Raw genomic sequence first — 16,597 nt, forward strand, 5'->3', positions numbered from 1 at the left:
GTTTGGGTTTGGTCTTGGGCTGGGCTTTTATATATAAGTAGAGAAATCCTAAACCCAAAAGGATTTGAATTACTAATATTTTAGGAAAGGAGTTTCCATATCAAGGTTGTTCATGTTTATGGTTAAAAAATCAAATCGAATTATAATTTGAGTCAAACCAATTATAAAAATTGATCTTTGATTTTAAATTTTGAAAAACCGATATCATTTGGTTTGATTTTGATTTTACTAAAAAAAAATTGGAAAAATAACCAAATCGAACCGAGAAATTATATATATAAATAAAATTTATAATTATTTATATATTATTTATTAGTAAAATACAAATATTTTGTTAAATTTTAATTAACTTAAGTCTTTAACTTTATCATTTTCTCAAGTCTAACAATTAAATTTTAGCTAACTATTAAAACCCCAAGTCCAAACCATCAAAATCCATTACTTTAGTCTTTACCTACCCTATACCTCACATCAGATAGTCACATATTCTCGTAATTGATTCACTTAATTCATGTAATAATAACTCTAGTATTGTTTAATTGAATCCACATTACCTTTTATGTGGATTGTTCATGTGCTAGGTGTCTATATCTATTGAGATATGTATACGCTCAACAAATTTATTGTAACATCCGGTAAGTTGAAATAACTATGAAGAGGCTTAAAATCGGAAATAGTCTTTTTTGGAAGGAATTCAAAAATCTGGAAAAAATTGGTTAAATGTAGAAATTAGTGAGTTTTTGGCCGACTTTGAGCAGTCATAACTCCTAGCTCAGGATGAGTTAGGAGTAGTTCCAGTTATGTTTGTGAAGCTTGTGGAATGATCTTTCCAACGCCATCGAGTTTGCTCGATTCCGAGTTTGTATGGGTGAGTTATGCCCTCTAGAAGTTGAGAAGCTTGTGGAATGATCTTTCCAACGCCATCGAGTTTGCTCGATTCCGAGTTTGTATGGGTGAGTTATGCCCTCTAGAAGTTGGGCAGTTGGCAAGGGAATCCGTCCGGAAATTTTAAGTGCATTTTGGTCTTTTCACTAACCAATTCTTTTGGATATATTTAAGTGTTGGATTGATTTTTGGATCAGTTTGTCCCATTTTAAAAGAGTGAGTGAGGGTTTTGAGTGAAGAGGAAAAGAAGAGGAGAAGAAGAGAAGAAAGAGGAGAACAAACAAGTTTCCATCAAAGATCGTCGTGGATATCGTCGGGGGTGATCCCTACTAGGTATGTGAGTTCATAATGTTGGGTTGGTTCTTTCCCCCACATGCCAAACTCGTTTTATTTTGAGAAAGATTGATTATGTTTGTTGAAGTTGTTGGTTGTATTTGTTGAAGTGGTTGGTTGTGATTGTGTTGAAGTTCTTGTTGAATTGGGACTTGTTTCCGGTTGTGTTTTGAGTTGAGATAGATTGTATGTTGAGGGGTTTATGATTCTAAGTGTATAGGGGCTGGAACCATTGAAGGTAAGGAGGTTTCGAGTTGGAAAAATGAAGGAGAAAAGTCAAGTTTTCGGGGAAAATGGCTGGGGCGTCGTGCCAGCCAGCGCGCCCCAAAAGGGACTCTGAGGTCCAGCCCTTGGGGCGGCGCCCCTAGCAGATCCCCAACCAGATCTTTCTGACCTTGGAGATCTGGCGCTCCGCGCCTCTCAGAGCGCCAAGTCTTCCCATTCCTTCCCCACTTTTTCATACATGTTCCTAGGTATTGCACCTATGTTTCCTAGTTGTTTCCAACACTCCAAGGTACGTTTAAGCGTCAAGAACTCATCCATAACATGTGATCAAACACCTTGAATTCATAATTCCAATTCAAGGCGAGTTAGTTTCAAAGTCAAGTGAAGTTAGAAGTCAAGTGAAGTTAGAGCCAAGCTTAGAAGTTAAGGAGTAAGTTTTCAAAGTTTTCAAGAGTCTTCATTGAACGTTTTAACTTCATTTTAAGGCTCAAGTTTCAAGTTGAGTAAAGAGCATATAGTTTCAAGTTAAGTAAAGAGTATAGAGTTTCAAGTTAAGCCAAGAGTAAGAGTCAAGTGCATTTCTCAAAAGTTATTAGGGAACTAAATATTCCCAAAGAAGTTTATAAATGTTTTCACATTTAAGATGAGAGGAGACTGAGATTTCCAAAAGAGTTTTGAGCAGTTTGAGCACTATCTCTTTTAAAGAAAAGATGAGTTTTGCGAAAGGGTTTCTAAAACATGATTAGTATGACAAATCGAGTATGTCATCAATGTTTAAACAATATGGTCTCTAGATATACCATCAATGTTTAAGCAGTATGAATATCCCGAGTCATCAATGATCATATTAAAATATGGTTTTGAGATGTTCTTTCAGAAAGAGTTTTCAAGAGCCTTTGGGCTATTTTTGAGTAATTATCTCAAGGAAGATGTGATTAAAACACTTATGAGCTAAAGTATATTTTTGGGAGTAGTCTTGAGCACCGAATTGGGAACACGAGTTCATATTAACTCAACTCTCCATAAGAACCATGTAGCCAAATATGGGATTTCTCGGGTTATACTTTTTAGATGATCACGAAAGTTAAGCTAGCGGATCTACTAAGCAATAACGTTCTATATGACGACAAAGTATAGGACAGTTCTGGCAGCGTGGACAAAACGCTGTGTCCCACTTAGATTCATAGTGGTGGTTGTCGGTTAGAGAAACTCCCACAGTAGAAATTGCATGGTTCTTCGAGGGGTTCTGCTTAGTATGGATGGGGTTATGAGACTTCATTCATGCATTGCACAAGTAGACTTTGAGAGGAAGCATGGTATTTTCATGATATTATAAATATGATTTTGACGTCATGTTTTAAATAGTTTTGCAAGCTTTACATATATTGCATGTGTCTCATTGCTTTATATTGAGTTCAGTTATTCATGAGTTGAACAGAGCCAAGGTAAGTTCTCTTTTGTATTCCTTTCAAGCTTAAGTTGTTGTTTAGTTGTCCAGCTCGCATACTCGTACATTCCATGTACTGATGCTAGTTGGCCTGCATTTTCTTATGATGCAGACGCAGGTACCCAGGATCAGCATCCAGCACGCCGTTGATCCAGTTGAGCACTCCAGAGTTAGTGGTGAGCCTCCTTGCTTTCCGGAGGACTCGGTTATTTTATGTTCTTAAGTTTTGTTTTATTAGGATGTTGCGGGGTCTGTCCCAACATCCATCTCAGTATTTTAGAGGCTTCATAGACAGTCAGTCAGTTAGTATTGAGTCTCTCATTTATGTATATATGTAAATATTCTATTTTGAGACTCGAGTTGCCGTTTTGGCCAGATTTGTATCATTTAAGTTGTCTTATGACCTTTCATTAAATTGAGTTATTCGGTTGAGTTAGGTTTCCGCTGAGTTAAGAAAGCCAGGCCAAGGGTTCACTTGGAGCCAGCAAGGTCTCCGAGTGCCGGTCCCGCCCATAGTGTAGGCTCGGGGCGTGACAAACTTGGTATCAAAGCAAGTTCCAGGGTCCTAGGGAGTCTATGAAGCCGTGTTTGTAGAGTCTTAGTTATTCAGCGCTGCATCTATAATTAGGAGGCTGCAACATTTATGAACTATCTCACTTCTTTCATATTCATCTCGTGCGTTAGAGTTTATCTCTAAAAAGTTTCTTTCTAATTCGTGCTTGCGCGTGTTTCAGAGGATCATGCTTCCACGAAGAGCAGTAAGAGTTCATCCAGCTATGAAGAGTGTTGAGGAACAAGAGTTACCGAATGCCCTAGAAGTGGAAACCCAAGAAGAGATCAAATATGCTGATTTTCGTGAAGCTATCCGGATGTTAAGTCAAGTTACGACCTATCATGTTGGGCAGGGAGATAATCGACACGAAGTGGTTGATACTTCAAGGATCCGTGAACTCTTAAGGATGAACCCACCAAGCTTCACAGGTTCAAGTGTCACTGAGAATCCGAAGAACTTCATTGAGGAGCTTAAAAGGGTATTTGATGTGATGCAAGTTGCTGAGTCGGAGAGGGTGCAACCAGCTGCATACCAATTGAAGGGTGTCGCTAGAATCTGGTTTGACCAATAGAAAAAGAATAGGACTGAGAATGCATCAGTAGTGAATTGGGTTGTGTTTGAGAGTGCTCTCATGGGGCGTTTCTTTCCTCGTGAGTTGCGAGAGGCAAAGATCAAAGAGTTTCTCACCCTTAATCCGGAGTCTATGAGTGTTCATGAGTACAATCTGAAGTTCACTCAACTTTCCCGCTATGCTCCGGAGATGGTTGCTGACATGAGGAGCATGATGAGTTTATATGTGGCTGGGTTGTCTCGTCAGTCAAGCAAGGAAGGCAAGACAACTATGCTGATAGGGGATATAGCAAGATTTATGATCCATTTACAACAAGTTGAGGAGGATAAGTTGAAGGATAAAAAAGAGTTTAAGGAAAAGAGGGCTAAGATAGTAGGGGACGAGTTCAGGAAACAAAAGAATGATGCCAACCAATCATCCCTCCCACAGAAACAGAAGGGACCTGCTCCACTATCTGCTAGTGCACTTGCACCTGAGAACAAAGATGGGTACAATAGAAATTCCTATAGTTTCAGGGCTAGACTTGCCTATCCTCAAGGCAGTATGGTACCAAGGGGTAGTAAGGCTCCTTCATATGCTAGGTGTGGTAGAACCCACCCAGGTAAGTGTCGTCAGGGCCAGACAAGTTGTTTTAAGTGTGGACAAGAGGGTCACTTTGCAAAGGAGTGCCCTAAGAGCAGGCAAGGTAGTGGAAATCTGGGCAAGAGGGCCCAATCTTCTTCAGTTGTCCCATCAGACAGAATGACACCTAGAGAAGCTACTTCTAGTACCGGTGGAGGGGCAAACCACCTATATGCCTTCACCAGTCGCCATGAGCAAGAGAACTCTCCAAATATTGTCACTGGTATGATTCGAGTCTTTGACTTTGTTGTTTATGCTTTGCTAGGCCCCAGAGCGAGTTTATCTTTTGTAACTACTTATGTTGCAAGTAAGTTTGATATTCTTCCTAAAAGACTTTGTGAACCCTTTTGTGTTTCTACACCTGTTGGGGAGTCTATTCTAGCAGAAAGAGTTTATCGTGATTGTCCTGTTTCCATCAATCACAAGAGCACCATGGCTGATTTGGTTGAGTTAGACATGGTAGATTTCGATGTCATTCTAGGTATGGATTGACTTCATGCTTGTTATGCATCGATAGATTGTAGAACTCGAGCAGTCAAGTTTCAGTTTCCGAATGAGCCTGTTATAGAGTGGAGTTGTAGTTCAGCAGGGCCTAAGGGTCGTTTCATTTCGTACCTTAAGGCGAGAAAGTTAGTTTTGAAGGGTTATATCTATCACTTAGTCCGAGTTCATGACTCTAGTGTTAAGATACCTCATTTTTAGTCAGTTCCTATAGTAAGAGAGTTTCCAGAAGTTTTTCCTGATGATCTACCCAGAATTCCTCCTGAGAGAGAAATAGATTTCGGCATAGACATCATTCCAGATACTTGTCCTATCTCTTTTTCGCCATATAGAATGGCACCAGTAGAGTTGAAAAAGTTGAAAGAGCAGTTAAAGGGATCCAGGGTTTTATTTGACCAAGTTGACTCAGAAGAGCAACAAATTTTCAACGGTCTGAAGCTTGTGAGGAAGACTTTCAGGAATGGAAAGAGGAGTTGACTACCACCCAGTTATGATATTTGGTTCTTCAGTACATACTGAGTATCTGAATCTAAAATGGATTTGAGAATAATAGTCGAGTTTAGGCGAATCGGGGTGTAATGTGATAAGCTAGAGTTGACTGTTGTAGTTTTTGCTTTGAAGATATGACGTCATTGTTGTATGATGTTCATGCGGGTGTGTTCACCTAGAATGAGCTTAATTTCAACCAGAGAGAGAGTGGTTAAGGTACCCAAGGATGATGACATGAGTTTTCTTTATCACCCTGGTAAGGTTAATATTGTTATTGATTCTTTAAGCAAGTTGTCTATGGGTAGCACCTCCGATGTTGAGGACAAAGAGAATTAGCAAGAGATGTGCACCGACTTGCACGCCTGGGAGTCAGACTTATAGATTCCGCAGAAGGAGGAATAGAAGTGACGAGCGGGGCTGAGTTATCATTAGTGTCAGAAGTAGAAGGTGATAAAGACTCAAACCCTATCTTGCTGAAATTGCAGGCAAGATGTTCATAAGCAGTGATGGCTTTTGAACAAGGGGGAGATGGTGTTTTGAGGTATTAAGGTGGATTGTGGGATTGCTTTCAAGGATAATTGAGATGTTTGCCTAGGTTATCTTGCATGGAGGTTCTTACAATGATAGTTACCATTCTAGCATACAAATGGCTCATTATGAAGCTCTTTATGGGTGGAGATGTAGATCTCTTTTTGGATGGTTTGAAGTTAGTGAAGCAGGGTTGATAGATCCAGAGTTAGTTCATCAAGCTATGAAGAAGGCGAAAGTGATTCAAGAAAGGTTGAAAACGGCACAGAGTCATCGAAAATCCTACACTGATGTTAGGAGAAGGGCGTTAGAGTTTGAAGTAGAGGACTGGGTATGGTTGAAAGTTTCAACCATGAAAGGAGTCATGAGGAAATTCCTGTTCAGATTTTAGACCGCCAAGTTCGCAAGTTGAGAACGAAAGATGTGGCACCAGTCAAGGTCCTTTGGAGGAACCAATTTGTTGAGGAAGCTACTTGGGAAGCTGAAGAGGACATGAAGAAGAGATATCCACATCTATTTGAATCCGGAGGAAATGCAGATTAAGGTATTAATTTCCTTCTTAGTGTTCTTTAAGTTATAGTGAGCATGTTGTTGTCGTTTGCATGGTTGCTTGTTGGGTGTTTGAGTTAATGTTACACCTTAGCCTAGTAAGAGTAACCTCATTCGAGGACGAATGTTCCCAAGGGGGAGATATTGTAACATCCGGTAAGTTGAAATAACTATGAAGAGGCTTAAAATCGGAAATAGTCTTTTTTGGAAGGAATTCAAAAATCCGGAAAAAATTGGTCAAGTGTAGAAATCAGTGAGTTTTTAGCCGACTTTGATCAGTCATAACTCCTATCTCAAGATGAGTTAGGAGTAGTTCCAGTTATGTTTGTGAATCTTGTGGAATGATCTTTCCAACGCCACCGAGTTTGCTCGATTTCGAGTTCGTATGGGTGAGTTATGCCCTTTAGAAGTTGGGAAGTTGGCAAGGGAATCCGTTCGGAAATTTTAAGTGCATTTTGGTCTTTTCACTAACCAATTCTTTTGGATATATTTAAGTGTTGGACTGATTTTTAGATCAGTTTGTCCCATTTTAAAAGAGTGAGAGTGAGGGTTTTGAGTGAAGAGGAGAAGAAGAGAAGAAGAGAAGAAGAGAAGAAGAAAAGAAGAAAGAGGAGATCAAGCAAGTTTCCATCAAAGATCGTCGTGGATAGCGTCGGGGGTGATCCCTACTAGGTATGTGAGTTCATAGTGTTTGGTTGGTTCTTTCCCCCACACGCCAAACTCGTTTTATTTCGAGAAAAGATTGATTATGTTTGTTGAAGTTGTTGGTTGTATTTGTTGAAGTGGTTGGTTGTGATTGTGTTGAAGTTTTTGTTGATTTGGGACTTGTTTCCGGTTGTGTTTTGAGTTGAGATCGATTGTATGTTGAGGGGTTTATGATTCTAAGTGTATAGGGGCTGGAACCATTGAAGGTAAGGAGGTTTCGAGTTGGAAAAATGAAGGAGAAAAGTCAAGTTTTCGGGGAAAATGGCTGGGGCGTCGTGCCAGCCAGCGCCCAAAAGGGACTCTGAGGTCCAGCCCTTGGGGCGGCGCCCCTAGCAGATCCCCAACCAGATCTTTCTGACCTTGGAGATCTGGCGCTCCGCGCCTCTCAGAGCGCCAAGTCTTCCCATTCCTTCCCCACTTTTTCATACATGTTCCTAGGTATTGCACATATGTTTCCTAGTTGTTTCCAACACTCCAAGGTACGTTTAAGCGTCAAGAACTCATCCATAACATGTGATCAAACACCTTGAATTCATAATTCCAATTCAAGGCGAGTTAGTTTCAAAGTCAAGTGAAGTTAGAAGTCAAGTAAAGTTAGAGCCAAGCTTAGAAGTTAAGGAGTAAGTTTTCAAAGTTTTCAAGAGTCTTCATTGAACGTTTTAACTTCATTTGAAGGCTCAAGTTTCAAGTTGAGTAAAGAGCATATAGTTTCAAGTTAAGTAAAGAGTATGGAGTTTCAAGTTAAGCCAATAGTAAGAGTCAAGTGCATTTCTCAAAAGTTATTAGGGAACTAAATATTCCCAAAGAAGTTTATAAATGTTTTCACATTTAAGATGAGAGGAGACTGAGATTTCCAAAAGAGTTTTGAGCAGTTTGAGCACTATCTCTTTTAAATAAAAGATGAGTTTTGCGAAAGAGTTTCTAAAACATGATTAGTATGACAAATCGAGTATGTCATCAATGTTTAAACAATATGGTCTCTAGATATACCATCAATGTTTAAGCAGTATGAATATCCCGAGTCATCAATGATCATATTAAAATATTGTTTTGAGATGTTTTTTTAGAAAGAGTTTTCAAGAGCCTTTGGGCTATTTTTGAGTAATTATCTCAAGGAAGATGTGATTAAAACACTTATGAGCTAAAGTATATTTTTGGGAGTAGTCTTGAGCACCGAATTGGGGACACGAGTTCATATTAACTCAACTCTCCATAAGAACCATGTAGCCAAACATGGGATTTCTTGGGTCATACTTTTTAGATGATCACGAAAGTTAAGCTAGCGGATCCACTAAGCAATAGTGTTCTATATGACGGCAAAGTACATGACAGTTCTGGCAGCGTGGACAAGACGCTGTGTCACCACTTAGATTCATAGTGGTGGTTGTCAGTTAGAGAAACTCCCACAGTAGAAATTGCATGGTTCCTCGAAGGGTTCTGCTTAGTATGGATGGGGGTATGAGACTTTATTCATGCATTGAACAAGTAGACTTTGAGAGGAAGCATGGTATTTTCATGATATTATAAATATGATTTTGACGTCATGTTTTAAATAGTTTTGCAAGCTTTACATATATTGCATGTGTCTCATTGCTTTATATTGAGTTCAGTTATTCATGAGTTGAACAGAGCCAAGGTAAGTTCTCTTTTGTATTCCTTTCAAGCTTAAGTTGTTGTTTAGCTGTCCAGCTCGCATACTCGTACATTTCATGTACTAATGTCAGTTGGCCTGCATTTTCTTATGATGCAGACGCAGGTACCTAGGATTAGCATCCAGCACGCCGTTGATCCAGTTGAGCACTCCAGAGTCAGTGGTGAGCCTCCTTGCTTTCCGGAGGACTCTGTTTTTTTATGTTCTGAAGTTTTGTTTTATTAGGATGTTGCGGGGTCTGTCCCAACATCCATCTCAGTATTTTAGAGGCTTCATAGACAGTCAGTCAGTTATAATTGAGTCTCTTATCTATGTATATATGTAAATATTCTATTTTGAGACTCGAGTTGTCGTTTTGGCCAGATTTGTATTATTTAAGTTGTCTTATGACCTTTCATTGTATTGAGTTATTCGGTTGAGTTAGGTTTCCGCTGAGTTCAGAAAGCCAGGCCAAGGGTTCATTTGGGGCCAGCAATGGTCTCCGAGTGCCGGTTTCGCCCAGGGTGTAGGCTCGGGGCGTGACATTTATAATTTCCAAACTGAAAAAATCACTGAAAAAACAAAACCAAATCGACAATAACCAAGCTAATCGATTCCATATCACTAATGGAATGTAGTACAATAGCTTGTCATAGTTTTAGCCAAGTGCCTATAAGTAGATTGACACAAGAAATCCTAGTTCAAACATATACAATCAAACCTCTCTATAGCTATAACGATTGTCTGGACATTTTATGACAAACTTCTCTATAACCACATTGTTTGTCGGAACGTTCCATGACTACTATAGTAAGATGTTATTTATGTATATTGATGGATACCATTAAAAGACAAACATCAATAGTCTTATTACCTCATGAAGTTATGACCATAACTGATGGATATTATTAAAATACAATTTTTTCTTTTAGATAATGGTACTTGAAATTTATTACGTGCATGACATTAATGATGATTACAATAAATATTTCAATATTTTATTTTATACATAACTCGTTTCTTACAAAATTTTACCATACAACATTTTAGTATGATTATTATAATGAGGTAATTTTATAAAGAGTACACTACTATAATGAATCACATTCTAATTATAGATAGATCATGTTGTAATAAAGAAATAAAATATAACATGAAAAATTAATTTAGGAGAAAATCATATTGTTATAATAAATTATTCTTATAATATTATGGATGAATATATTACTTTTAACATTATGAATGAGTATATTACAATTCTAGCGTCAGTTAATTTTTAGCTCAACCACCAATTCCATCAGCGATACCAATAGTTTAGAAACCATCAAAATGGAATTACAATTTTTTCCACTAAAAATAATACTCCTTCCGTTTCATTTTATGTGACACTTTTCAAATTTCAAGATTCAAACAAATCTATCTTTGACAGTAAGTTTTTCATAGATCTTTTAAGCATTTTGAATTATCAGTTATTGTAACCTATAGTACGTAGTTTACAAATATATAAATTTCATTTCAAAAAATTGAAGATTCTATGCACAAATTTCGATCAAGTTTAAACTGTTTGACTCTCAAAAAATGAAAAGTACCACATAAATTGGGACATAGCTAGGGAGTAGCATAATTTTACAATTAAAAGACTAAAAAAGGAAAGAAAAAAAAAGAGTTATCCTTTTTCTAATATAACTCAACATTGCCAAGTTTTTATAATTCTAGTCCAACTTAAACTTGAATTGCTATGTTGTATAAATTAAATTGATCAAAACCAAAATATTAAATCATTCTCAAATTTGCTAGCCATGGCATGAAGTGATCTTATCATCGTCATAATTCCTCTTATGTACATATTCATCTCACCCACTATTCAATCCAACGATACTTTTCGAAATCCGAAAATAATCAAAAATAGTATAATAAAAAATTTCATCTCACCACGTATGGGATTGAACAATGGATTGAACAAAACTGATCCAAGAACAGACAAAGAATTCATTGTAAACATGGAAAATTGCGTAGACCTTTCGTTTACTCCAATATAAAAAGAAGTATATTTGGATCGTTATCAAATTATTGATCAATGTAACAATGAATTCTATATACAAATATATGGTTATGAATATAGTGGTAGATGGCCAATATTAGAATTCTATGAAGCCTTAAAGCAAGTTGAGATATTCAAGAATAATGAAACAGCGCTAACACAACATATTTGTTATTTAGCTTTTTAACGCCAAGTTAAGGACAATGTTTCGCATATCAAAAGGCCTTTTAGATTGTATCCACCTGAAGAAACGATAGGAGAATTATGTTTAGCTTTAGATCCAACTATGATCATCCATCAATATTGTCCTTATTGTTTCTTAAACATGTAATTATATGTTTTATTGAAGATGTTGTTGAAGCTTTTCCTCGTGACTCTGTAGTTGAGAAGAATTATGCTTGGCTTTAGATCCGTATGATCATCCATCAATATTGTCCTTATTGTTTCTTAAACATGTAATTATATGTATATTGAAGTTGTTGTTGAAGTTGTTTCTCGTGACTCTGTAGTTGAGAAGAATTATGCTTGGATTTAGATCCAACTACAGTCATCCATCAATATTGTCCTTATTGTTTCTTAAACATGTAATTATATGTATTATTGAAGTTGTTGTTGAAGCTGTTTCTCGTGACTCTGTAGTTAAGAAGAATTATGCTTGGATTTAGATCCAATTACGATCATCCATCAATATTGTCCTTATTGTTTCTTAAACATGTAATTATATGTATTATTGAAGTTGTTGCATGTTAAAGTTGTTTCTCGTGACTCTGTAGTTGAGAAGAATTATGCTTGGATTTAGATCCAACTATGATCATCCATCAATATTGTCGTTCGTTCTTGCTTTTTTTCTTAAATTATGAATTAATTTGCTGATTACATAAAAATGTATGACAAAGAGAGTATACATGACACTTATTACCTATGTTGCTCGGATTCTTCAAAAATGTCAACGGGTGTGTGTCGGATTCACCAAAAGTAGTGTATTTTTGAAGAATCCGAGACGGGTGCGACATCAAAAGTGAAGAGTCTGCGTAACTAAGCAGTTATTACCATAGAAACTTTGGACAATAAGGCAAAACTGTTGGAAGCTCAACTATATGAGTTGTTTTCATCTGTACTTGAGCGTGTTCAAAACAAGACTAGTTGTTATCTATTCCATAAAGAAAAGGCAAATGAAGGCAAACGTCTGGAGTTTTCGTAAAATGTATGATGAATAAGATAGTTTTAATTATAAGGGCCATGGAGGATCGCAGAGTTGAGCATTGCCACTGTAGGATGATCTATCAAAACTCTGCAGTTGATCGAGTGCTCCAACACACTAAGTTAGCAAGGCACCGAGGGATCATACCAGAAAGTTGGTTGAAAAGTCAAGTTAGGAAGGGATCATCCTAGAAATTAAGTAGAAAGTTGGTTTCTTGACAAGTCAAGAGAGTCCAACAACAACTTCATTTGACCTATTCTTTCAACGACAGTTCCATTAATTTGTAGGATGGAATTAAGTGGTTGTTCAAGTTGGCAAGGCCCGGAGTTATCATACCAGAAATTTGGTTTCTTGAGTGGTTGTTCAAGTTATCAAAGAGACTCAAACAACTTCATTTGACCTATCTATTCCTTCAAAAACAGTTCCATTCACATTATACCAGCTATCTCTTTACTTTAGAGATATATACCAGCTCCAACCAATTTATTACTATACTCCTCAGATATAATAAAACATTTTTGGACTCCTGGTTTTTCCATCGAATCACCTATGTACAAGCTAAGTAAGATCATCCTGGAATATAGTAATCGTGAATCCATTGACTCACCAGTGCCATTTTCTTGACGCAATATGGTAAATTAAATTGTTGAGGCATTGTGGAATTAACTTGTATCTGAAGAAATGAAGCTGACAGATAAGCGATGGCTGCCATAGAATTTGTTGAACCGTAGGCTTAGAATGCTGATCTTGAGTAGATCAGTCCCTATCCATGCATGCTAGTATAGGAACTTATTCCCTCCAAGATCCAAGATATTAGCAAGATCTAGCTCCCAAAGCAATCATCAGTTTGACCAATGAGTTTATTGTAAGGGAGGTCAATGCTAATTAGGCTTGTGCTAAAATTGAATAACCAGCTATATATATTCAGATGAAGTAGAAAACTCATTAAAAGAGAGATCAAAATGAATTGGCTAGATCAGCTGGAGACAACGAATTTAGAGAGTTCACAAACAGTACTCAAATCCAATTCTTTCAATGAATTGAAGGGACCTTAGTTATCTCTCGAAACCAATTGCTTGCTTGGAATTCGTTACCACCAATGCAGGACGCAACAACTCTAATGAGGAGAGATGAGAAAGCCACACAAGGTCCTTTACTACAAGATTATTAAAAAATCCTCAAAGAAGTTAGATTCTGGAACAATCACCAGAAAAATCAGAAGATGGAAGGTTCAGTCACTCTAGCTAGTCTCTTGTGAATTTGAGCGTGTTCAAAACACGAGCTGTTATCTTTTCCTTAAACAAAAGGCAAATGAAGATATTGATATATAATTGAAAGACTTGTATGCATCACTGAATTAAGTAGAAACAATAGTATATATAATTAAACATATATATATTTAGTTTTCCTTGAGTACAATGATCAATCAAACAGGTGGTGACAACCTATCTTAGTGAAGGACATCCTCATGGTGTTAAAGTCAAAGGCGATATAGTAAAATTGTTGTGCCCAAACACCTAGCTAATATGCTAAAAGGGAGCTTCTGAGGGAGCCCTGTTACTATCCGTACTTTGTACAGACAAGCAGAAATAGTCAGGTTTATTCTGTCGAAATAAATTTTCAGCAGCAAACTTCATTTTAGCATTTTCAACAAAATGAAATGCTATAGTCGGGAAGTTTTTAAGATCTGATAGTTCCACGGTAACAAAGCTCATATAGTCTTGTGCTTATATGCTCTTTTAATGTCGTACCAATCACAGATCTAATTTCCTCCTTCAATTTATTGAATGCTATATCAGGCAAATAAGTTGAAGTAGCCCCGCTATCAACAAGCATTCCACCTTCGTAATCAATCCTCTTAAATATGCTGGGATTGATGTCAAGAAACTTGTCCCCAACACTAATTTTTTCTAAGGTTATATAGTATTTGCCTATAACCATAAACATGGGAGTGGACTCCCAAAACTAATGTGTTTGAATCAAGTTTTTATCATTTATATTACCGATACAATAGGAAAATCCAGTATAATTTAGTTGTGAAACCAAAGAAATAACTCGTTGTCCAAGTCCAACAACTCCACTAAAACGATCTGCACCTTTAGAGTAATTTGATGAACATCCAAACATAAGACGCTTGATAGTCACTTTCTTGACTCAAATGTCACAACTTCACAAGCAAGATTTCCCTCAGTCACACCTGTAACATATTTATAAGTATAATCACATCTCCCCGAGACACCACATTGGCCTTTAAGCATTATGAAATCACACACAGGTGTGTCACAAAACACATCTTAATATTTTTCTTTTCTTTGAAAACTATCTAGAGACACTTAACTAAGTAATAAAAAGAAAATTGGGTGCATTGACTCATATGGACAGTTTCATTTTATAGGTGTAATATATTTTTTTCTGGTCTAATTGGGGATGGATGGTTTTGTGTGATTCAACTACTTTGATACATACAAAAAGTTTGATTCTTATTATCAAAGCACACATTTTGGGTGTACAAAGCTAAAATTGATGAGTTATACAAAGCAATCAGCCTGTACAATTAATTAACATGCTATACATGTGCAAATTATGTACACTTAATAACTAGTACTTATATAAAAAGTAAGAAAGACCCTAAGTGAAAATTGGATTAATAAAATGTCCCGAAAAGTTTATTTGACCATTTTATTCTTAAGAAAAAAAATATGTTTTGTTAAAACTTAAATGGAGTAATTATTTTCTAAATATCTTGAATCACACACGTTAACATATTTTTTGGCACCCCTACTGAGCCTTCATTTTTCTTTTTCCTTATATTATTGCTTCTTTACTGATAATTACTATTCGTTACTCAATATTTTAACCAATTAATGTAATTGTTGGGATAAAATTTTGAAGTCTTGAAACTGAGATCTTTTCATTTTCTATTTTTTTTCCCGAGTGTTTTCTACATAAAATCAGTAATAAATATGAATAAATTTTACACTTTTCAAAACAATATGATTTGTATTATTATTATTATTATTATTATTATGGTGGGGCAGCGTGGAGATAGGAGAAAGAAGTTATTTTCATTCTTTATTTTGAATTTTGGTCCACACACCAAAGAAAAATATAGTAAACATAAATGATTGCTTAATTAAATCACCTTTTATTGAACTATTTATTTCTATATGAATATCGTCGATTGTTTCCCTCTTTATTCTCCCTTGTTTTGTCGCAAGTTGAAAAATATTCCAAATTAAAATAGTGGACAAGATCTAAGAAGAAGAAAAAAGTAGAAGAGAGAGGAAGTGAGGGGAGAGGTGAGTGTAGAGAGTAGATGGCTAACTTTTTTTTTAATTTTGATTTACTATGGATTCTAAAATTAAGCCAATCACGTATGAGTTCATATATTAAGTAATTTCAAATTATTTTTATGACCTAAAATGCCCTTAAACTATGAGATTTGATATAATATTATCCTCCAAAAAACATATAATGAATATGGACGATTAGAAATAAAATACTTTTGAGCCAAAAGATAAATGTCAGGAATATTTGACGGTAGAAAGATGGACTAAGGATAAACATATACCAATTGACATGCCATGTCACATTAGTGTTCGATTCAGATTACAGATAATTTTGAAATAAAGAGATCAAGGGAAAATAATTTTTCTATTATTTTAAAGAATTTTATTAGTAGTTGACTCTCTTCCTTCTTTTAGGGGGCCCCAACAAAAAATCAACAACCAAAGATAAATAAAAAGTATACTACTCCATTAGTTCATCTTTAACATTTCACTATACTATTTTTGGATATCCAATAATATGTTAAGTTTATAAAATCAATGCATAATTTATTATGTCATAGCTAATTTATCCTTACTATTAAATACTAATTATTTTTTAATGTTTAGATAATTTATATTTAATAAGGGTGATTTGGTATAATCACCCTTATCATTTATGATTTCTTAATTCATATGCCAAGTCAATCATGAATAATTATTTTGTACCGAGGGAGTATAACAATTTGAGTCACCATCCTAGGTGTGAATTCAATTTCCAATATCTTTGACCTTGGAGTTGAATTAATTTTTTATATTAATTACTTTACAATGTTTCCAGTATTTCACATTAATGGCATTTTGTTTTTTTCCTTCAATTGCCATTTTGTGTTTTTTTTTTTTCAGTTTACTCCACAGCCACAAAGGGTATAACTCTGAAATCTATCTGTATTATTGACTTTAGAGTTGGCAAAGGAAGACTTTGGAAAATAATACATATAGCATTATTATTACTTTTTCGTCCCAATTTATGTGAGATTGTGTTTGACTTA

The 16,597-nt window shown here is 36.0% G+C and overlaps 1 protein-coding gene across 1 annotated transcript; it reads left to right on the forward strand.

Annotated features, from left to right (window-relative positions):
- Positions 1-4,203: 4,203 nt before the first annotated feature.
- LOC125877606 (uncharacterized) lies at positions 4,204-11,486 on the forward strand. The gene is made up of 2 exons (XM_049558848.1): positions 4,204-4,786; positions 11,428-11,486. Exons 1-2 carry the CDS (start codon positions 4,204-4,206, stop codon positions 11,484-11,486), a joined length of 642 nt encoding a protein of 213 aa, XP_049414805.1.
- The last annotated feature ends 5,111 nt before the right edge of the window (positions 11,487-16,597 follow it).

Source organism: Solanum stenotomum, chromosome 9 (assembly GCF_019186545.1).
Source record: "Solanum stenotomum isolate F172 chromosome 9, ASM1918654v1, whole genome shotgun sequence".
In the NCBI taxonomy this organism is placed as follows: Eukaryota; Viridiplantae; Streptophyta; class Magnoliopsida; order Solanales; family Solanaceae; genus Solanum; species Solanum stenotomum.

Excerpts from the sequence above, each read along its gene's own strand:
- LOC125877606 (XM_049558848.1), top strand. The coding sequence starts at position 4,204 with ATGGTTGCTGACATGAGGAGCATGATGAGTTTATATGTGGCTGGGTTG. Across the intron at positions 4,787-11,427 it reads AGAAGCTACTTCTAGTACCG|ATGTTGTTGAAGCTTTTCCT; the intron begins GTGGAGGGGCAA and ends GTTTTATTGAAG.